This window comes from Corvus hawaiiensis, chromosome 9 (assembly GCF_020740725.1).
Source record: "Corvus hawaiiensis isolate bCorHaw1 chromosome 9, bCorHaw1.pri.cur, whole genome shotgun sequence".
Lineage (NCBI taxonomy): Eukaryota > Metazoa > Chordata > Aves > Passeriformes > Corvidae > Corvus > Corvus hawaiiensis.
The window spans coordinates 4,710,882-4,734,025 of NC_063221.1; the positions used below are offsets into that span (position 1 = coordinate 4,710,882).

Consider the following 23,144-nt stretch of genomic DNA (forward strand, 5'->3'; position numbering starts at 1 on the left):
TAGTACTGATAGTGATAGGGCACCATTCATTTAGGATCTCAGACTTTGGAGGAAAAAAAAAATCCAGAGGATGATTGTGTAATTCTCATTTCTCTGAGAAAGGGAACCTCGGATGGCATGCCGTGTAAAATGTGCCAACCCAGGCCCTGTCAACAAAGACTCGAGGAAAATAATATCTATTCCCACGGGATTTTCTAGGTATCATCTTATACAAGTAGAGTGCAAAATTCCTCTTAGTATCCTACAAAAGTTTGGGTTGGACAGGACCTTAAAGCCCATCCAGTGCCACTCCCTGCCATGGGCAGGGACACTTTCCACTATCCCAGCTTGCTCCAAGCCCCATCCAACCTAGCCTTGGACACTTCCAGGGATGGGATACCAGGCATCCAGAACGATAAAGGTATTTTCCTCCATGGATCTGGAATGCACCTTCCCCAAGTGGTGCCCAGCCCCTGCTTTGCCCTCTGTCCCGGTGCTGCTCAGAGAGGCTCTGCCTGGAGGAAGCCCCACCTTTGCCCTTGCAGGTGCCTGGGGCAGGGGACCAGGGGTTCCCAGCCCACCCACCTCCTTTATCCCAGTGTGAACCCTGCCACCTCGGGCAGAAGGAGCTTGGTATTATACCCCTCCCTCCTTCACCTACTTTTGAATTTTAATCCCTGGCTTCCCTTTACTCACTGATTTTGTAGCTGCATTTTTGTAGCAGCAGCTTTTGTTTGTGGTTTGTTTCTTCAAGTGGAGGGAGGAGAGTCCAGATGTGGAGCAGCTCCATGCTGGGCTGAGAGGAACTTGTGGGACCTGTTCCCACAGAGCTGCCGCGGGCCCTGGGGTTTGGCTGACACAGCATCTGGGCAAAGTGGATGCCTGTCCCTGCGGGAAAACCTGTGGGAGAGCAGGCTGGCCTTGGAGCCCTCCGTTCCCTGCTCTCGCTCCCAGCAGCACAGGAACTGTATGGATGAACAGCACATTATCTCATCTCCATGCACACCTAGTGATGCTCACTTTGTCCTTTTAGCACTCCTATGGCCCAGGAGAAAAAGGGCATCTCAATTTCTTTTTCCCCTCCCACAATGACCCAAACTGCATTTTGCTGTGTGTTTTTGTAGGTTTCGTCCTGCCTGGATTCCAGCACAAGAACCAACAACATCTCCAAGTATTTCATAAAGCTGAGGCTTTACACCAGTACATATATGCTACTAAATGTACTGGTATCCTGTACCTAAATAGGCTACAAGAGAGCTGGAGAGGGAATTTGGACAAGGGCCTGGAGTGACAGGACAAGGGGGAATGGCTTCAAACTCACAGAGGGCAGGGTTGGGTGAGATACTGAGCAGAATCTCCTCCCTGGGAGGGTGGTGAGGCCCTGGCTGCCCCATCTCTGGAAGTGCCCAAGGCCAGCTTGGACAGGGCTTGGAGCAAGCTGGGATAGTGGAAGGTGTCCCTGCCCATGGCAGGGGGTGGCACTGGATGAGCTTTAAGGTCATTTCAACCTAAACCAACCTGGGATTCTGTGATCTCAAAGCAGAAGGGAAAATGGGGGGGGGGGGCGCGGCAAGAGGCAGAGAAATTAATAGCCTCTTCTTTATATAAAGAATATATATATATATATATATCTGTCCTTTACAGTGGATAATAAACCAACAGGGTGAAGTTTTCCCAACACTTGTACTGGAGCTGACCCTGTGCTGGTGGAATAGGGCTCCTGGAGAACATCACACACAGCAAGGAAAGCAAACGAGGGGCCAGCACAGGATTTAACACAACCAAACTCTTCAGGATAGACAAAACCCAGAAAAACCTCTTCTTTCTAAGGGCTTGAAGGCTCTCGGGCATTTCTGGTTTCCTTCCCCTTACAAGCAGAGCATGAGCAAGTTCAATCGTGACATTGTGTGTTCTGAAACACTGCCACAGCACAATGGTTTAAAATAAATAATTAGGACATTAGAGCCAGATATCTTCACACTGGAATATGCATTAATACATGCTAACTTCAGTTTTTACAAAGCTTTTCACCAATGTACTGCACCAGTGCTGAGATAAATATGCAGTTATGCATTTAAAACACTGCAATTCAAAGCTTACCTAGCAATAATAAGCAGCACTGGCTTTAAGTATTTTAAAGTACCAAATTAATTATATTTCCGTGCTTAAATTTGCCCTTGTGGTATTTTACATCTGTAGAAAGGAAAACACCACAAATACCCCCAATAAACTTACTGGTGGCTTATTTATTTTTTATTTAGTTTTTTTAGCACCTAGATTGAGCAGGTTGGTAATAGAATTTAAATGTATTTTCCTAAATCGATGTGGAATTCGACACCTTTGCACTGCACATCACAAATATTTATGATTTATGTATCTATAACACACACTTTACATCTTGTGTATAATATATACATTTAAATAGGGGTCTTCCCTTTCACATATTACATATTATATAGTTATTAAGATGTTTCTTTCTGTATTTTCTGACAGGCTTTTAATTTCACACATTTCATCTATCAGATATTACTGTCTACTTTAAACATATCACTGCAGAAAATGATAACTGGTGTTGAATACAGAGTCACGGAGGTGGGGGTTTGCAGTTCCAAGTTATGTGGAGCTGGGTGATAAATGGAGAACAGCAGCTGGGCTGAGAAGCTCAAGAGAGACAAAAATTACATTTGCAGGTAAGTGGAGTGGAAATTTGTGGAAATTGGGTAAAACAAAAAGCAAAACATTGTTATTAAAGGTGGAGTGAGAGATAGCAAGAGCAACAGAGAGGCAATTTTCTCCCAGCTCCAGCAGGAATTCATCTCAAGCTCTAACATGCAATTTCACTACAGAGCTCCAGGATGAAACACAGGATTATACCTAATTGTTTTGGGGGTTTGGATAACAAACTATAAAAATCCCAGTAAGTGGCCTTTTGTGCCAGTGCAGCCCAGAAAAGAATGAATGAAAGCTGTAAGAACATCCAAAACCTGAACTGCAATAAATATCAAGAAAACCACCCAACACAAAAGAAATGCAGCTTTAGGGACTTGGTATTTTCAGGGATATCTGTATTATAACAGCCCAATTCAGAGGAAAATTGATCCAGCTCCCGAAGTTTGCCAAAGCAATGCTAAGCTGCAGGAATATCACACACCTTCTCATTTTACCTTTTCTGGCAGTAATATTTTATAAGGGAAAGCCAGGAGTGCTGCAAGAGTATGGAAATGAGGACAATTAAATTTGCCCTATTCAGAGTATTAAAAAGGCTGTTATATAATAGTATTCTGTATATTTAACATGATGGTGTACAGCCTAACAGTCCTTTCCAAACAAAAATTTAATAGATGTTTATTAATGCATTATTTATTTTAGTCATAACTGCTTGTAAAATATTAATACTGCCTGAGTTTTGGCATTTTAGCTTTCCAAAGTGACAAATCCATGTGATTAGCCACCATTACCTTTTGCTAATACCTAGGGCCAAAAAAACCCCATCCAGATCTGCTGAGTGGCAAACTCAATGTTGGCAAAACTCCCTTTGTTATGGAGAAGGCTTATCTTAAAACCTTCCCCCAAGAAGGTGAGGAAAGGCAGGAGAGGTTTTGTAGAGCCACTGTGGAGTCATAGGGAGCTGAAATTTAATTTTAACACGTGGTGGAGTTCAGCACCACATGTGGCACGTTGGCACCAAGCTGGGCATGGATACAAAGCCCAGGATCCCAATAAACCATCCCAGCCAGCCCTTCTGCTTCTGAACTCACAAATAACCATCCCAGCTGCTCATTTACCTCCAGGAATAATAGCACACACGTGACCTTCTACGCACCACGTCACATGAAAATTAGCACAGCTTCCACGTTACCTCACATGTGTGCGCATATATATATATGCACAAACCAACACTTGTGATTTAAAAACACATATAATACGTAGTACAAATTATTTCCTTCTTTCACCTATCTACTAGTTCTTCATTGATCTGACACCAAACATCCCTGGTTTCGCTGAGCAGCCACCAAAGCATGTGCTGCAGTGACAGCATCCAGCATAGCCCCAGCTCTCCAGCGCCTAATCCTGCTACATCCCATTCCCATCCTGCAGGCTACAAGGATGTGGGACTGTCAGCTCAAGCACAACGACTCTGGCTTCGTTTTGAGGGTGGAGATGCTCAGGAAGGTGTCAGAGGTACTGGAATGAAACCAGGAGCAGAGATCACAGCGGCAGGTGGAGAACTGGAGAAACAACCTGACTAAAGAAGTGAATGAGGCCTATGGATACAAAGGAATGGCAGGAAAACAAGCTTAGTTTATCTTCTCTTACTTTCTTTTTTCCCCCCTACATTTTAATCCAAGGGGGACTTTGATTCCACCAGAAAATGTCTTCCCATGGAGCATCCTGTGTTTCCCCTGGCAGACAGTCCTAGCACAGCCATTCCCATTGGCACTGCGTCTTAGGAGCATTTCTGCTTTACTGTGCCAGACCTGCTCAAGTTTTGAGCCCTGCTTAAGCCTCACGTTGAAGCTGAGAAGGTGGTGATTCACTGGCAGAGCCTCATCTCTCCCAGAGATACCCACATTTGCACCAGCCCTTCTCTGGCTCTTCCTCAAGCAGAATCAAAGCCTGGGACTCTGGACCACAGCACCCCAGTGTGAAATGACAGTTCCCCTGGTGACTGCCATGTCCTCCCACTCTCTTTATCTATGTGTGACCTTCTTTCCCCCGACTCAGAAATACTGCAGCACCAAAGGCAGAGATGGCAGCACATCAAAGAGCCTAAGCTACAAGGGAAGCAGGTTTATTTTCACTTGAGCTGAGATTTTTTTTTTTTTAAGCAAGACATCAAAATATCTTAAAAAAGTAACAGAGATGATAATGGGATCAAAAAATTCAATGGCATCTGAATAACGTAATTCAAGCATCAGTATCGGGGGATAAGATAACCCACCCAGAGCAGTTCCCAGACACTGAGGTTACACATCTCATCTGGGCTGTGTTTCTGAAGGGGATGTGAATTTGCAGCCTCGTGACAATAAAGAAATGTGGGATTAAGAAACAAGAGAGGAGGAAAAAGGGCCAGTTCATTCTCCCACCGCCTTTTCTTGTTCCTAAAATTTCAGTTGCCTGGAAATGGCTGATGAGAAGACGGGATTATGTAAGTCCTTGCCAACTTCTCACATGTTAAGGAAATTAAAGCCTGAATGATGGGTAGCTTAACCCATCTTCTAAGCATTGAACTAAAACATGTTTACTAAGGAGAACTTGAACAGTGAGACCCCTTTAAAAAACCCAGGAGTGATGAGGACTTGACGATTCCCAGGATTAAAAAGCTGCATATATTACAGACAAGGTAATCTCCTTATAGTACGATGAGGAAAAGGAAAATAAAGCCTTTTTGGTGGTCAAGACAGTTTTTGTTTTAAAGCATATCCATCCTGTCTGGCTGAAGACGTTCTTGTGTTATTGCCTTTTTTTTTCCCTCCTGATAAACATGACAGAGAAGAGCTACATCAGCCTTCCAAATCCTTATTGTTACATTTTCCAACAAACTCACTGCTCCCTTCTAACATGACCCACCAGTAATAAAATAAGAAGCACTGTGCTCTTCCTACATTTAATAAGGTGAACACTTGGGTGCTACAAGACAGCAGGCACCAATCAAAGTGCAAAATAGCTGGAGCTAGTTTTGAATAGAGCTGCAGCAACTGCGTCACCCCAGCAGACCTGAGCTTTCCTGAGCTCTTCCTTGCTGTCATTCCAGTGACATTGTACCGTCTGCAAATACTCTCATTTAACTACAGCTGAAGGCCAGTCGAAAATCTAATGTAGAATCACAGAATATCCTGAGTTGGAAGGGACTCTCAGGGATCACCGACTCCAACTCCTGGCCCTGCACAGGACACCCCAAGAATCTCTTAAAAACCTCTAAGAAACCCTCTAAATCCCACTCGAAGCTGAAGTTGCACAACTCACTGGAGCATCAGCAATGCAAAATTGCAGGTAGCAAACAGCTGATCTGGAGGTTGAAGAAGAAAACGTGTTGCCTGCTGCTCAGCCACAGGATAGGACAGCAAAATAAACTCCATTTGCTACAGGAGTGCACCTGCAGTTGTGTGATACGTGTGTCTAGGAGAGGGAATATAAAGTAGCCAGGTTGCAGGAGCTCACATCTTCATGAAAATTTAAAAATCCCAAACAGTGGCTTTTTCTACAGCCACCCAATAATGGCAAAAGGCAAATCCTCAACTTGTGATAATGGTTATGGTTCCACTGGAATCTGCTGCTAATGTTTCCCCTCTGGACCTACACATGGAGGGGGGAAAACCCAACCATTCTACGTGAAGAAAAGCTGCACTGCATGAGTGGAACCAGATGTGAAAACTTGCACCCAACTACAAGACTTGTGGGATGTCTTTGAAAACTTCAACTGGGAAAAGCCCCAGGCAGCCAATAACAAAACCTACAGTCCTTCAGCTTTAGAAGGGAAGAAATAACTTCTCAGAAATGCCAGAAGTGACTCAACCGTGATTTTTAAGCTGCTTCAACAGCATCTTAGTTATTTCAAGTAGTCCTAAGAGTTTACCTGTAATTGCCTTCCCTTAAGTGGAACTACGAGCTGGCAAAGTGCTCAGATCCAGGCAAAAGAAACACACATGATTTTTGTGACTGCTGTGTTATGAATATATTGGATTTTTCTGTTCCAAACTGCCTTTCCTGGGAATTTTAAAACACAGAAAACAAGCAAGTGTAGAGCAAATAATATCTACATAAGTAGGTCATTTTCTTAATGGCAGGGAAGTGCTGTTTTACTCCAGCTCGTTTGTAACACAGACACACACATTTCCAAATAAAGCATATTTCTGGATCTGCAAGGGAGGGGAGTGACTTATAATCATGGAGGCACTCACTCCAAGATCAAGTAGAGCCTAATTCAGAAAGACAAGCAGGAAAAAGTCGTATTTTGCACCTTCCATGAGAGCTTTGCAGGGAGTTGTGACATTTTGGAGAAAATCCTCTCGCCGCGCATAAGCCGGAGCTGGAGGGTGCTGCATGCCGCATATTCCGTCACAAAAGCAGAGCCACGTTAGTTCATTAGAGAAGTGATAAGTTCAATCCTTACCAAGTTTTCTTGGTTCCTGGCTGCTATTTTCTGATCATCTTCTCCCCCATTTTTCATGTATTTGACCTCTTCCACTGGTTTGATCCTATACTCATCTGAGCACCAAGAAAAAAAAAAAGAAAAAAAAAATTTGAACCAGTGTAGTTCAGCAGCTGGGATAAAAACCAAACTAAAACCAAAACAGCTGACTAGAATAGACCCTAGTTAAGCAAAGCAACTAAAAATTACATGTATATCTTTTCAAAGGCTTACATGTGACTAATACAAAGGAAGTTTCTCCTGCCTGAAGCTTCAACAAGAATTTCAGCAGCTCTCTGGTCTAGTATAGCCACGGCACCAGGAAACAGGGATGTTTGGTGTGTACCTTCCCCCAGATCCCTAGTTTTCTGTTTAGTATGTTCAATATAAACAAATTCTTTGCTCCTGCACCCTCCCTGGATTTTAACTCTCAGTGGACCAGTACATGTACAAGTCATGTACAGTGGTACTCCAGAGAGGAGTCTGCTCATGGGTGTTCCTTGTACAGCAAAGCTGATGGAGGCTATTGAAAACCTAGGTTAAAAGCTGAAAAAAGCCAACCCACACCATAACCACTTCGCTTTTTTTTTGGTTTTCCTAATGACACAATGCACAGTCATAGAATGATTTCTGGAGAAAAGGCCCATGCTGACCATCTTCATCTTCCAACTTCCCCCACCAATCACCATTTTTCCTGCACATGAACGTTACCCAGATAGAAATTCAGCCAGAAAATAAGTAAGAAAAGTAAGATTCTTGGTTTGTCCATAATATTTATCAGCTCTTCAAATACTAGAATTCCCAGCTCTAATGCCAGCATGGAAATGTTATCTAACATACAGGTGCTATACCACAGTAAACCCAAAGCTCCAGTAAAGGGATTTTTTTCCTTGGTAGGACAAGATGGGATTTCAGAAAAATTGATTCATCCCTGCAGCCTGTGAATCCAGTTCTTGCAGGACCAACACTGCCTTTGCTCAGTTGCTTTTTGCTCTGATTATCTTTGTAGCACGTGAATCTACTGGAAAAAACACCTGGAGTGGTACATCCACCCTCCTCCAGTCAGGATAAACAATGCAGAAGAGAAACTTCATCCCACAAAAATGGAAAATATTAATACAAAGTGAAATGAGACACAATACACTTGGAATAAAGAGCAAAACCTTGGCAAATTAGAAGACACTGCACAAACTTTCCTCATTTTTGGGGGGTTTTCAAGCAATTTCTCTCACTTACTAAGAGAAAAACAGAGCACAAATAGGTTTTTCTGGGTTACTGTGTTTGTTATTTAGACAAAGTTATTTTCAGGAAGCTGTTAACCACATTCTAGAAATTAAATAAGCCTTGCTTTGGAAAGTAAGGCTTATTTTTAAAATAAAATTGTTTCAAAAAACAGTCTTATTTTAAAAAATATATCATGGGTTTGCATATGGTCTAGCCCATAGTCTATATGTTTTCTTTATCATAGAGTTCAAATAAACTGAATCTATCAAATAGAAGCATCTCAGATGCAGAGCCTCAAATCAGATTCAAGAATTTAAGACAATACAATTAGATTGGTAAATGTGAACAACTCTGAGGTTTTTTTCTTTTTTTCCAGTGTAATTCAGCTAGTTTGGAGGTGACAATTCATAAACCCAAAAAGGTTGAACACAATAAAGCCTGGGAATTAGAAGTACTTGATTGACTGCAATTATCTAACTTACATTTTCCTCCCTGCCTCAGTGCTCTCTGTTGGGAGAGCAGTAAAACCCACACACAGAAAAAGCATCAAACTCTCACAGAGGCACGCAGGGATCTGAATGGGGAAACAGATGAGCAAGAGAAAGCAGCACAAAGGACGTTTCCCAACCCACAGCCAATCAGTCCATCTGCACTGGAGGAGAGAGGATGTTCAGCCCAGCCCTGTGGAAAACCAGGAAGGTATGGAGGGGCTGACGTTCCATGGCAAAAATAACCCTGAAATGTGTCTGCTGCTTATTCCAAGAGAATAATTGTGATCAAACACCACAGCCAGGCAGCAGCTGATCCTGTGGGGATGGTATAGGAGGGATGCTTCCTTGGAAGGCATCATCTCTTGGAGCAAGTCAACCAGGGCACCGAGGAGTCCCTGACTGATAGCCAGGATAATCAGGCTGACACGCGAAATTATGATACACCTGGATAGGATGGAGTCTTCTAGAGGACAAAAATGAAATTTTAAATTCACAGTGGACACAGGCACAGATCCTTCAAATGCTGCATTGTCTGCCAGATACATCAAGTAGCTCTGAACTGGTGGCAAAGAACTTTGCACAGATTTCTCATGATATTTCCAGAGATATTTCCATCAGCGTTAGTAAACTTCAATACTTTCCTGATAATACAGTAAGTATTCAATTATCTCTGGCACAGCTGGTGTTAGTCTCCCCTCCATCCTACCAACTGCAGAAGTGCAGACACCTGGGTAATTTATGCCCAAGGTATGCAGCAGCAAGAAAGTTTCCAAAAATAAACCAGTCATTTTTCATAGCATTTTTTGGACAATGTGACTCCACCACAGCAAACAGCAAGTCTTACTTTGGAGAAATCCACCTTCTCCTTAGGAGAATGGCTTCCCACTGCCAGAGGGCAGGATTAGATGGAATACTGGGAAAAAAATTCTTCCCTGTGAGGGTGAAGAGGCCCTGGCACAGGGTGCCCAGAGAAGCTGTGGCTGCCCCTGGATCCCTGGAAGTGTCCAAGGCTGGCTTGGACGAGGCTTGGAGCAGCCTGGGATAGTGGAAGGTGTCCCTGCCCTTGGCAGGGGGTGGCACTGGCGGTGCTTTAAGATCCCTTCCAACCCAAACCATTCTGTGATTCTGTGGATACAGATTAAAAAAAATCAGGAAGTCAAAGCAGAAGCCCCTGCAGATGTTGGCAGATCAGCCTTGTAATAGAAAGTGTCCTACAAAATTAATATAAATGTCCTGACTCTAATAGATGGTATGTGCTTGAGCAGAAGAAATCTCTGCTTGTATCTCAAAAAGCAATAAAGCTTTGACACAATCTAAAGCTGAGAATCTGCCTTTAAGGCCAAGAGATTATCTCCTGGGATGAGGCACACTGGGGAAGGGGTTGAGTGGCCGGCACTCAGGCTCCAGTGCCTCAAGAGTGATGAGCAGCCCAGAGTGCCTGGCAGTTCCCAGCTCCAGCAATCCCAGGGGCTCTGAGCAAGCTGTGTACGCACCAAGATCAGACTAAAAGGCAAATGCAGCACTGGCCTGTGGAAAGCCAGGGATCAACCTCATTTTGGTTAATAACTGAGCCATCAACAACTCTTTTATCAGCTACACACCGAGACGAAGGGAGCAGATATGAGATTCATTAGGTTTGAAGCAACATCATTACTCGTAAGCTCTCCTAGTTCCCTATCACAGGCAAAACACTTTCCTTAAAACAAGGAGCACTGATATAATACATTGGTAACATCTGTTAGTATTGAGTAGTCTCTTGCTGGAAGGAGGTATAAATAGGTATGATTCCACTTCCAAAGGGAAAGGAGCAGCTAAGTAATTATACTTACATAAATATAAGAATTATACAGCTAGGGAGGACACTGTTTGCTGGTGTAACAGAGAAGTAACACCTTAATCACAGGTAAGACAACATCCTTTATTTCAAATATGCTAAATATAGTCATTAAAATCAAATCATTATTTGCAGAAGATGAGTCTTGCACTGCGTTATGTTATTTTTGAGAGGACACAACGATATATAGATTTTTTTTTTACTAGGTGAAGACAAAATATAAATACATTACACATAAGGTAAGGTGTCCAGAAACTACAGATTCTGAGCTATTTATGAGATTGTTCTTGTTCTAAAGTTACTGGCAGCATGAAAGCACTGCAAGTGCAAAAGAAGGGATGTTTAAGCAACAGACAGACCTCGAAGCACATCATGAGGTGTATGGTCATTAATAGTTTTAGGTGAATATGAAAATTACATTAAAGACAGGTTGGATGAATGGGCCCTCAGTGCCTTTCCTGTAGGTAGGTGCAAAAAACTGCTAACCTGGTTTTGCTCAATAACGTAAGAGTGACCTGCAGCTGAAGAAGTAAAGGATGATAAAAATTACCTTTTGAGTTTTACTTTCTGGTTTCTACAGAAGTAAACACAGCATTTTGAGGTATTTTGGTCTGAGTGATCAGAAACAAATCCAGAGAAATCCTGAAATGTTGATTGAGATCCAGTAGGATCTCATTAAGTCTGGCAGCCAACAAGACCTTTAAAACTGTAAGAAGTTCAGGATAAAGGAAATCTGTACTCTATGCATATTTACCTTGGTCTTTTTCCTAAATACAGTTTTATATCAAAAAGAAAAGTGAAACATATTCATGTTTCTTTCTTGTATAGAACTAAAAATCAACTAGTGATAAAAAAAATTAGGACTCTATCACTCAGAATGTGACATGTCATATATAAAGATGAATACATCCTTATGCTCCTTTCAGGAGTAAAAACAAAATCAAGTATCATCTTCTATTGTGTGGCGTATTATACAAATAGAGAAAATTTCCCGTAACTCACATGGGGGAGGAATGGCTTTACAGGACTGTCACAGCAAATCCTGAGTTGAAGAAAAGCAACTCAATTAAATCAAAAGAAAAACAACATAAATGAACCACAAATAAAAGACAGAAATATTGCTAGCATAACACCCACCACAAAATCACAGGATATAAACCAGAAAGCAGGAACGCCTCTAGATCCAAACTGTGGAAAAGCATGGGGAAGAAGAATTTTGAACTTGAATATGCTGCAAAAATTCTCAGCAGGAAAATCTTATGAATGAAGATCTCCATCTGGAAACAGATAATTCCACTCAAACATGTCACCCAGTTGCCATGGCAATGTGACAAAGAAAAACAGCACTCATTAATAACGACTTCAGTGATAAATGAGCATATCAACTTAGAATATTGAAACAATTACTGGGTGGGGGACACAAAACTGTGGTGGTTCCTATGAGAAAAATGTCTTCAGCACTTCCAGACATGGCTGTAAGTGCCTTTACCACAGGAATATGGGCAATGACACTAATTCTGACTCAGTTTAAAGAAAAGAAAAAGACCAGAAAAAAGCGTAACTTTGTCAAATATATCTGGAGTCACTGTGACTTTCAGAGAAATATCTGGTTAAACAGCAAGCCTTTAAATAAATAAATAAATAAATAAATAACTAGAATGCTGATTTACACTGCACTACCACTTCAGACATCTAAGGACGAACAGATTTGGTTCCACTGTCATCAAGAGGGACGATGGGTGAGCATCTCCTCTATTTTTAGAGAGATATCAAGTATCAGGCAGGAGGTGAGTGGTACTTCAGTCATACCACCCAGAGGGAAGTTTCTAAACACACCTTCATTTTCCTGTGCCACATATTTTTCTTCAGTCTCCCTTGCCTATTGCACAACATGCCAAGATGTATCCTTCATCCAGACTAAACCACACATTTGTTCTGTAAAACAGGAGCCTTCTGTCTAACAAATTCTTCTGCACTGTACTTACTTCTGCCAGGTGCAGAAAGTGCTCCTACTGCTGTGAATCCCACAGATCAAAGCTTCACGTGCTCCCCTCTCCCAAAGGCTTGAAAGCTCAAAGCTATATTTAGATAAAGGACTGAACTGCTTTTTCTAAAAATATTTGTTAAGAACCATAAGAGATTTTGATGCAATTCTACTGAAACATAGAACAGCAGGTGAGCCACTTAAATGCTGAGAACAGAACATGCCAAACATCCCAGAATGGTTTGGGTGGGAAGGGACCTTAAAAATCATCCAATTCCAAACCCCTGCCAAGGGCAGGGACACCTTCCACCAGACCAGGTTGCTCCAAGCCCCATCCAGCCTGGCCTTGGACACTTCCAGGGATCCAGGGGCAGCCACAGCTTCTCTGGGCAACCTGTGCCAGGGCCTCTTCACCCTCACAGGGAAAACTTCCTTCCCAATATCCCATCTAACATTGCCCTCTGGGAGTGGGAAGCCATTCCCCCTTGTCCTGTCCCTCCATCCCTTGTAAACAGTCTCTGTCGATCTTTTTTGTCTCCCTTCAGGCACTGGAAGGCCACAACTGGATCACTCTGAAGCTTCCCTTCTCCAGGCTGAACAATCCCAGTTCTCTCAGCCTTCCCTCATAGCACAGCTGCTCCATCCCTCTGATCATCTTGATGGCCTCCTCTGGACTGACTCCAACAGCTCCATGTCTTGCCTGTGCTGGGATGCTGGAGCTGGATGCAGCTCTCCCAGAGCCCATCTCCAGTGCCACTGGGAAGTAGGAACACGCCGAGATCCACAGCTGCACTGGGAGGATACGAGCAGTGGTGGGCTCACCTCTAGAAAGAGCCAGGCTACAGGGGAAAAAACAAAATCACAGACCACCAGGACAGTCAAAGAGCAGAATTAGATTGCTTGGGTGGCTGCAGTTTCCATCACCTGAATCATCAGCCTTGAGTGCCACTGGTTCATGTCCATCTGGTTTGGAGCACTGGAAAGGTGAGATGAGCTGCTTAGGTTATTCCATCTCTGTTATGTATGTGAGTATCAACTGCCTGGATACCAGAGAAGTTATGTCAAAAATCCCCAAAAAAGGCAACAGTCAGAGAAAGCAGTTCCAAAAATCCTGCAAATTCATGTTTTCTTGAACTAAAATATCAAGAAATGGAGGATATCTGAGTTATCTTCTTAAGTCCAGCTTCAAGCACTCATAGAAAGTAGCAGCTCCGTGGTTCATTTGATTCTACAGAGTTGAAGCATTTGTTCAGCTGTGGGCGTGGGTTTCTGATCCACTTGAATGTGGGCTGGGAGTGAAATTTCATTGGAGATCAACCAGCACTGGGTGAGCAGCCTGTTGTCTTCCTCTGTTACCAGCCCTCAAAGCTATCAATTCACAAGCAATTTTTGATCCAAGTGATCATGGTTTTACTAACATGAATAGAATAATAAAAATAGCTTAGGAAATAAGCCAACTCATTTTTCTCAAAGGATTATCTGAAAATGCTCATTCAGATTTCCCAAATTAATTTACCTTACCTTAATCCAATGTAAAAATACAGCCACTGCTGGGAGTTGAGGCAGTAGACACCACCAGATACTAAACAGAGAACAGGTGCATGAGCAACACATCAATTCTGCCAACTAAATCTAAATCCTCTGACAGAACAGCTCTTTAAAAATCAACACACCACACAGATTGCAGCACATCTGCAAAGACCGCCCTCAAGCACTTTTTCTTCTTCCTACACAACCCTAACATGTACCCAAGGAACGCCAACGACTGCTTCTGCACAAGGCAGATGTGACCGCTAGGGCGGGTTTTTTGGAGGAAAAAAAGGGATTGAGACATTCAGTGTAACAAAAACCAGCCCGTAAATGGAGAATTCCTGCAGAATTGGAAGGACATTGAGCGAGACTGGGGTAGCTCTTTTCTAAGCTATCCAGCAGCCCCCTGGCATACCCAGTGCTTCATGAAACATTAACTCCCTCAAGGGTGATGCCTACCTGAAAAAATTTAGCAACTTCCCTTCTACTTTATCAAACCTCCCTTCTGCAGGCCCAAACCATGACATCTTTCAGCAGCAATCCCTGAGGCTGACAGGTCTGACAGAACACAGCTCCATTAACTGTCCTGGACATGATCTTGATCTTTGCTGCTGGAGAAGCACAAACCCTCAAGCTGCCCTATTAACCCACCCCTCACCAGTGCTGTCAGCAGTTTCCAGAGCTGCAAACCACTCACAGCTCCCCATCCCTTGGGTACCTCTGTCCTCTTCCAGCCTGATGTCTGCCTGTGGCAGAAGGCGCCGTCCCAGCCCCTGCGCTGCCGCTGCTCCTCAGGTGCCTCAGTTTGTGTATCCTGGGTTTTCTGGTTCCCTTCACCCCAGTAAAGGTGGCAGGTGATGATGAAGCCATAATTTAGCTCCCTTGTTTCTATAGGTTTAATTTTCAAATTTGGCATGTGACTTGCAGAAACAAACCACTGTACACCAGCTGACACAGCAGGAGATGTGCAGCCTACTCAAGGACGGAGTTACTGTTCCTCCCTTCACTTGGTTTCTTCTTAGTTCCCCTCTCCTTGTTTTTGCTTCTTGGTTCCTTCCAGTACTTGGTTTCTTCTTGGTCAAAAAGTCCCCAAGGCTACTCTACATTTTGGGCTGTCATACAATCCAAGTCCTGTGAAAACTGGAGCTGTACATACAATTTTCTATCACATTACAAATTAAGGATTGTTTTAACTAACCTTACACCAGGGGCACAGGCCCACTGCTCTTTATCTGCCAGGCCTACCTTAGTTGTAGGTAGGTCAGTGGAACCATGGCCTCAGAGGCCATTTCATTATCTCAGGAAAGATTTTAAAATAAAACTTCAACATCCCCAAATCCAGTTATTGTTAAACACACAATTTCTGCCTTGCTCATACTGTCTTTGTGTTCAAGATAAGAGGAAACACTATATGTGAGATGGTATTGAAAAAACCTGCCATGTGATCATATAATTAAGGACTTTTGTGCACTCCTCTGTAATTACAAAGCCAAAGAACAGTGCTGGTGGTGTGCACTCATACCTAGCTTTCAGCTACCCAGATTTCTGCTTGCTGAAACTATATAATTCATATATACATACATATATAAATATATATATATATACACACACAGACACTTTTTTTTACCTTTTTGTTTTCATTTAATTAACACATAACTTTGAGGCAGACGCCAAGTTGTTCAAAGGAAACCATTTCTCAGGTGGAGGAGATTACAGCCATGGTGCTTGGCAGGAAGGATACTCAGTAACTAATGCAATTATCTAGCCCACTAAAAAGATCAAATTGAGAAATGAAAGCAGGAGAGGAAACAAGCAGCAGAGAGATTAATTAAAGGAATGGACAGGAGGAAAACAAAGGGTCTGTGCCTTGAAAACATGACTGTTCATATGAAGCCCCCAGGTGGGTGTCTGGATCCAGGCTGCCTTGAACACAGCACAGCACGGCCAGCTCAGAATGGCTCCTTCAACTCCATTTCACTGCTCTGGTTTGAAATTCTCCCTCAGAAAGTTAAAAAACCCACCAAGAACAAAATATTTAATTCTTTTCAGGTTTTTCAAGGTCATTAATGAAACTCCCAGTCTCTGCTGACCCTCCCCCAGCTGCCATCTGCCTATGTACTCCATTGAACATTCCTCACTTTGGCACAGAACCTGTCAGGGACTATTCAATTCCAGGAAAAATACCTAACTGACCATTTCTATGAGCATCCCTCATGCAGCACTGGAGGCCCTGCCCCTTACAGACCTCCTAAGGTATCCATCCACCCAAAACCTTTCCTGAACAGAATCGCCCCAAGGGTTGGGTTCCCTGGAAAATAAGTCATTACCACTCCAGACCCTCGAAATTACACATCTCCTATTATTGCAAATACAGGATGAGGTGCCTTCAGTTTCCTTGTCAATAAAAAAGCCAATTCCTCTTTCCTTAACAAGCAATGCCATTCTCAATCAGTCAACTATTAAATGAGATTGTTGCCCCGCAACATATGACTTGAAATGGATTTTCATACCCTTTCTGGCACAGTAACTTTTTTCTATTAATATTAGGCTATCAAATTTTCCCTGCTCATGGACCTCAAAGAGTATTTTTAAATCAGCAGCTATTTCATTTTTATTAATTCCAATATGGAAGGGACTGAATAAATACCCAGAACTAGTAATATCTCCCCACTGTCAGTATTTCTTTAAACCAAGAGGGGAGGTCTAACCAAAACTTAATTTATAAAATACAGCACACATTTCCAGATGCAAAAGGTACAGAAGTTAATTACATTATTTTCCTTACAGACCATCTAGCAGCTCCAAAAGTAACCTGTTGGAAAGATTAATATTTTACTCTGGCTCCAGATTTTCCATGCCTTCTCCCCTTCCCTTTGGGCAACACTTTTTAAAAGAAAGCAAAATACTGATGTCTGAAAAGAAGGAGTTTAGTAATAGCTAAAAAAAAAAAAATCAAAGTAAGAAATACATGCTTAGAGCACTTGTATTAGATGGGTACTTTCACCCTAAAAAGATCTCAAGATGCACACAGTTCCTACACTTAGAAATACAGTATATCATGGAATCAGAGGATCATAGAATCTGCTGAGATGGAAAGGATCCACCAGGATCATCAGTCCCACCCCTGGCCCTGCACCCCAGCAACTCCACCCTGTGCGTCCCTGATAGCATTGTCCAAATGCTCCTGGAGCTCTGGCAGCCTTGGGGGCTGCAACCACTTGACAACAAAATACAGGGGATAAAATGCATGTAATTATAACAAATACAAGCTTTAACACAATTTAGGAGACTTCAGTGGAAAAAACCAAACCACTACACCCCCTTTTCCCCCTCTGAATAGCTCAAGATCATTCCTGAATCCATAACTCCTGAAACAAAAGTGACTCCATGCTCTTGCCCAGTACCACAGAACATGAAAAGCTCTGCGCCCCAGTTGCCCAAACAGCCCCTGCAGTGCTCCCATGACAAGAGCAGAAAGGAAATACAGAATTTAAAAGCACCCTAAACGCGACCCTTTTTGCCAGAGCCCCCACTCGTACAGGTAAGAAGAAAAGGTGCATGGCAGGGCACAATCACACCTGCTCAGCAGAAGCCAGGCTTTGTTTTTCACAAGCACATGAGGCAGAAACCTTAACATTTTCCAATTTTTCCCATTTTTTTCTGGTGCTAGCTCAAGACAAAGCACTGTCAGTCTTGGGCCTCTCACCAAGGAGAACATGAGACCATTTGGTTGTAATATTTATTTAAAATACCATGATGGCACAGTGTTTTGGAGAATTACCTACTGGAAAAACGCCTTCTACATTCACTTCTTCTAACCTATAAAGGCACCTTTGGCTGTGTATGCCAAAGGTACACAAATACTTCTTGGTCAGGTACATTTTCTTTGTATTTAACAGCTATTTCTACCAGTAGATATTTTCTATAAAATTACAGCCTCAAAAATTTCAGCCTTGTGTTGCTGAAATGAATACACACCCATGCAGCTACATAAGGCTTACTTGGGGAATTGGGAATTATTCCCTAGAGTGAGTCTTTTCTGGCCAAATTTCAGGCTTTGGTATTTTCTCTTGGTTTTTTTTTTCCCTCCAAATTTGTGGTCCAGTAATAAAACACCTGGAAAATGACTAAAGGAACACTGCAGTAATTGAAAGTATTGGCATTTTTACCATGATTTTTCCTCGTTTGCACCTACAGGTAGGCAATGAATGCCAAAGATTCTGTCTTTAAAAGGTTAAGTGAAAAACTAAGTGTGTCTGTACCATAAAATAAACGGATTTCCTTGAGCACCAAGGCTGCCAGAAAACACATCCTGGCTCCTTTCTAGCCAGCGCCAAAGGCGGATGTATGGCCCTATTTATAGCCCACTAATGTAATTGTGAAATGCACACCCCTTGCACTTCATCTGTATGGGCTTGGATTGGACTCTCCATGGAGCTAGGCAGCTTGGAGAAAAGGTCACTCCCAAGAATAACACCATGTCTCTCTGTCCACATTCCAGAGCCTGTAGATACTCGGGGTCCCTTGGAGACCCCCGCCCTCTGGTTGCTCTCTGGGTGCTCTGATGCCAACGGGGAGCTTGCAAAAGGGGAAAGCTCACGAGAAAATAAGAAGCAGGGAAGTGATTACCTGCCTGTGATTAATTTCTGCTCCTAAACCAGGGATATCAACTGTTTCTCCACCTTGGCTCATGTTCTGTCTCTGTACTGTAAATCCCCACTTGAAGTGCCGAGTCCAGCTGTGTGTGTATCATTCCAAACCCAGCACTGCAAAGATCTGGATAAAAACAGCTCCCTCCCACTAAGGAGAATGACTCTGCAGAATAATTCCCTCATCTAATACCATGCCAAGGGGTTGTAACAACAGTGCAAGAAGATTAACCACCAGAAGAAGCTCATTATAGAGTGTGAGGGCTGTCTAACTAATTTATGGATACCCGTTCTAAGTCCAACTCTCTTTCAGGTAGGAAAACCTCAACAACCTTTCCATGGCAAAGATCTTCTATCCTTTCAGGAAAGTCATCTCTTTTAGGGTCTTTCTGATTATTTTTTTCAAAGGAAAGAACTGAAACAGAACTTCAAATAGGCACAGAGAAATATCTTCAAACACTGTTGCTCTACTGCTTGGACCATTTAAAATTAAGCAATTTTCCAGCACCCAAGTATCTAAAAAGCTACTCTCCCATCACTTCTGAACTGGTTTTCTTCTCTGCTGGATGGGTGAAAATAGACACTGAAACCAATCTTGCCAAAAGAGGCAAGGTACCTTCTTGGAGCCTGCAGGAACCTTTCCACAGACCTGGACCCCACCCCTAAGGATCACCAGATCAGAGTTTTCGTACTTCCCAGGGGAAAAAAAATGGGGAAAAGAGTAGGAGAAGGGAGAACTATTTCAATCACCAGCATTACATACATGCCACAATTAATGGATAGCTGTTGTCAGAGTCCTGAGTGCACTAAGAGGCCACAACCAGCCCCTTGAGACCTCACCTGCATCTCCTGCCTGTGCATCCAGGAGGTCTGTTTCTCCTGAGACTTGGGCCTCCAGTCCCTGCCAGAGCAGGTCTGCCGATGTCCCTAGACCTGCCTCTGGTCCCATGTCCTGGAGGGACCTCAGCCCCTTGTTGTAGGTGTCTTCTCTCCCATCTCTCCTCTCCCTGTCTCAAGCCTCGTCTCCTGGTGCTCCTCACTGCATTCCCTGGACCTGGCTCATTGCATGCCTGGGACTGCTCTTTTTGTATTCTTTATATATCTATATATCTGTATTTCCTTGCTGGAGAGGGAAGAGGAGCTTGTTTTGCTACTCCTCAGAGCCAACCCATAGACCAGAGCAGCCTCTTCCCTCTTTTGTAAAAGCAGCACCTTTTCCAAGGGCTATAAAGATGAGCCCCTTCTATACATAAAAGGTGAAAATACAGTTTTAATTCATATGGAAAACACTTTCTTTCCACATATTGATCATGAATACATAACTAGACAAAACCTGAGGGTGCAGTTTGGTTTTGTTTTGATTTTCTTTAAACTCTGTTGCTTCCTTATGGTAATAAAATAGTAAATTATTGACTTAGCAAGGGTGTTCTCAGAGTTACACAAATACATCATAAACCTAGATAACACATGCAATTTTGTTACATTTCCCACATGAACATAACCAAAGTAGGTAGGGTTTGGTTCTATTCGTTTCTCTCACTTCCTGAAGCACTTGTTTAGGACTGCCCTGTGTTTACTTAGATAAGAAGCAGGCTATCAACAAATTGCTGAACCAGGCAAGGAAAGAGAGAATCACACAATCAGAATGGTTTGGGTTGAAAGGAACCTTAAAGATTATCTCATTCCACCCCCTGCCAAGGGCAGGGACACCTTCCCCTAGCCCAGGTGGCTCCAAGCCCCATCCAACCTGGCCTTGGACACTTCCAGGGATCCAGGGGCAGCCACAGCTTCTCTGGGCAACCTGTGTCAGGGCCTCCCCACCCTCACAGGGAAGAATTTCTTCACAATCCCGAATCTAAACCTGCCCTCTGGCAGTTAAAAACACAGAGTCCAGTACAATTCTGGAAGATGCGCATGCACTTCAGCCCTCTGCTGCAATGCACACACTCACTCATCTGCTTTTCTTAAGCTTTCAAGCACTGCAGCAAGACCTATTTTACCATAGGAGCTGCTGAATCCATGAACAACGTCCCCTTTCAGGAGCTCAGCCAGAGTCTGAATTTAAGCAATGAAAATCTCCTCCTTTGAAACTCACTGTGATATTTGGTTTTAGACCCCTGAGATTGAATTTTCAGAGAGTGGGTGCCTACAGGCCACTCAATTCCATGGAGCTTGGATTAAGAACAAGTGCCTGTGATTACACCAGAAATATTTTTCACGTTTGAAAATGTCTTTAAAAGAAGTTATAGTCTCAAAGTATGGAATTAGGATACAGCATGGGGCTGGTCCCCTTATGTATCTGTCCCCAGAATGAGTAAGAGATGACACTGCAGAATATGTCAGGACAGCCCCATGAGCTGGAGCAGTTTCTCATGGAGTGTTCACCAGCTGACCACCACAGTCCATCAAATAAAGGCTTCCAGGCAAAGGGAGCTGCGTGTTTGGGTGCAGTGAGACCTTCTGACCCCAACACACATCCACACTTGACATGACACAAGTTCTGTTGCTTAAGCTACAGCATTCCAGACAGCTTCATTCACTGAGGATGGCCACGCTGTCTTCCAGAATAAGGAACTTCTCATTTTCAATTTTAGCTTTTTTTTTCCCTGACAGTTAGGGGAAGGGAGAGGGGTTATAATGGTGTAACAACAGGAAGGTGTTACTCACTGAAAACACTTCTCAGATACTTTTCTCGCTGAAAATTTTAACTGAAAACTTCCCCACTTCAAAGGCCAGATGATCTCCAGAATTCTGTGTACTGGAACAAGATGGGTTTAGGGAGTTACCTCATATTAATTAAGGACATCTGAACAGTCTTGCCAGGCCCAGAGATATTTTGAATTGTCCTGAGCAACATCCCAAGACTGAAGTTTTCAGTGAGATGATACTTCTGGCCTGTTAAGGAAAGAGCCTTCAAAGCAAACTAATCTCCACAAAGGTTTGAACACACTGCATTTGGAGATGACAATGCATATTTAGGAAAGGTAAATCATAGTCCCAATTTCCCCTTGTTATGCTTCTTCTGCACACAATGTGCATGTTTTAAAGGTTTCAATTATTTTAGCAATTTGGCATTTATTTCAAACTAAGTCAGGGTTCTGCTGTCTTTGACAGTGGACTACGACATCACATGGATGAGATATGGCAGAGACAAGGAAGGAAATACCTGTCACAAGACAGGGATGAACAGAAGGGAGACAATCCCATAAAAGACATAGGAAGAAAGAAAACATCAACATGAGAAAGAAAACTGCCCTAGAGCTTGTGAAGCAATCAGATACTACCATAGAATCCCAGAATGGTTTGGGTTGGGAGGGACCTTAGAGCCCATCTCATCGAAGCCCCTGCCATGGGCACGGACACCTTCCACTAGCCCAGACTGCTTCAAGCTCTGTCCAGCCTGCCCTTGTGCATTAATCAGTTTTTCAATCTCATTACAATACCTTACTGCTGAAGATTTCATTTCCCAGCCTTCTCCCTGCTGTTCTGAGATAACAGTTTATAAACTACTTTGCGTTCAGCTTTATTTAGACAGGTTTAGCAACTGGAACTGCTCTTAACAACAGAAACCCCACCCAGATATTCCCATTTTGTCAGAAGATTCCTACCTGACATGTTCACTCCCCCTTTTGCAAAGCACCCAGGAGCTCCATGGAAACGTCTCCGTTAAGCCTCTCAGATTAATGAACAGATTCTAGAATATTTTTTTCCCAAATCACATTACCACTTACTTTCTTACAGAAAGAATTACTTCAATAACCTCCTGCCCAAATAAACATCCCATAATTTTTATAAAGTCACAAATAAAATTAATATACAAGAGATGTTATATTATTAAAACATAAGCTGAAATAAACAATGCTCAAGGGTCTACCATGGCATTTTTTTCTTCATTGGTATTTACATATTATAGTTCTTATGTATTACCCTGGAAATCAGCTTTGAAGTGGAATGATGAATAAATGAAGATTTATTATTACTATCCTTATTAGAGGGATTTTAAAGTCATTAGAGACCAACAGACATAATAATCACATTATATTCAATCTTCTCTAGAACATCTCCTTTGATAGGCCTACTAACTCAATTATTTAAATATATATTACAGCAAAATGCAGCATGACTTCTACAGCTTGGGATAGGGTAGAAATTTCTACGTTTTGGTTTCATTTATCAGGATTTGTCCTTACAGAATTCATGGGTTTCATGATGGGTTTCTCAGTTTTAAACACCAGGGTTTCAAATTCACAGTGAGCACCTGGCTCAATGTGTCTTCTGCTCAGCTAAAATAAAAGGTTAAAAGCTGGGGAAGAAATAGGGT

The 23,144-nt window shown here is 42.7% G+C and overlaps 1 protein-coding gene across 1 annotated transcript in view; it reads right to left on the reverse strand.

Annotated features, from left to right (window-relative positions):
- The window catches only part of C9H1orf21 (chromosome 9 C1orf21 homolog), a 108,396-nt gene that overhangs the window by 37,965 nt on the left and 47,287 nt on the right, over positions 1 to 23,144 (reverse strand). Inside the window, exon 3 of the mRNA XM_048313187.1 lies at positions 7,094 to 7,188. Coding sequence (XP_048169144.1) covers positions 7,094 to 7,188 — 95 coding nt within the window. The remainder of the gene's footprint in view (positions 1 to 7,093; positions 7,189 to 23,144) is intronic.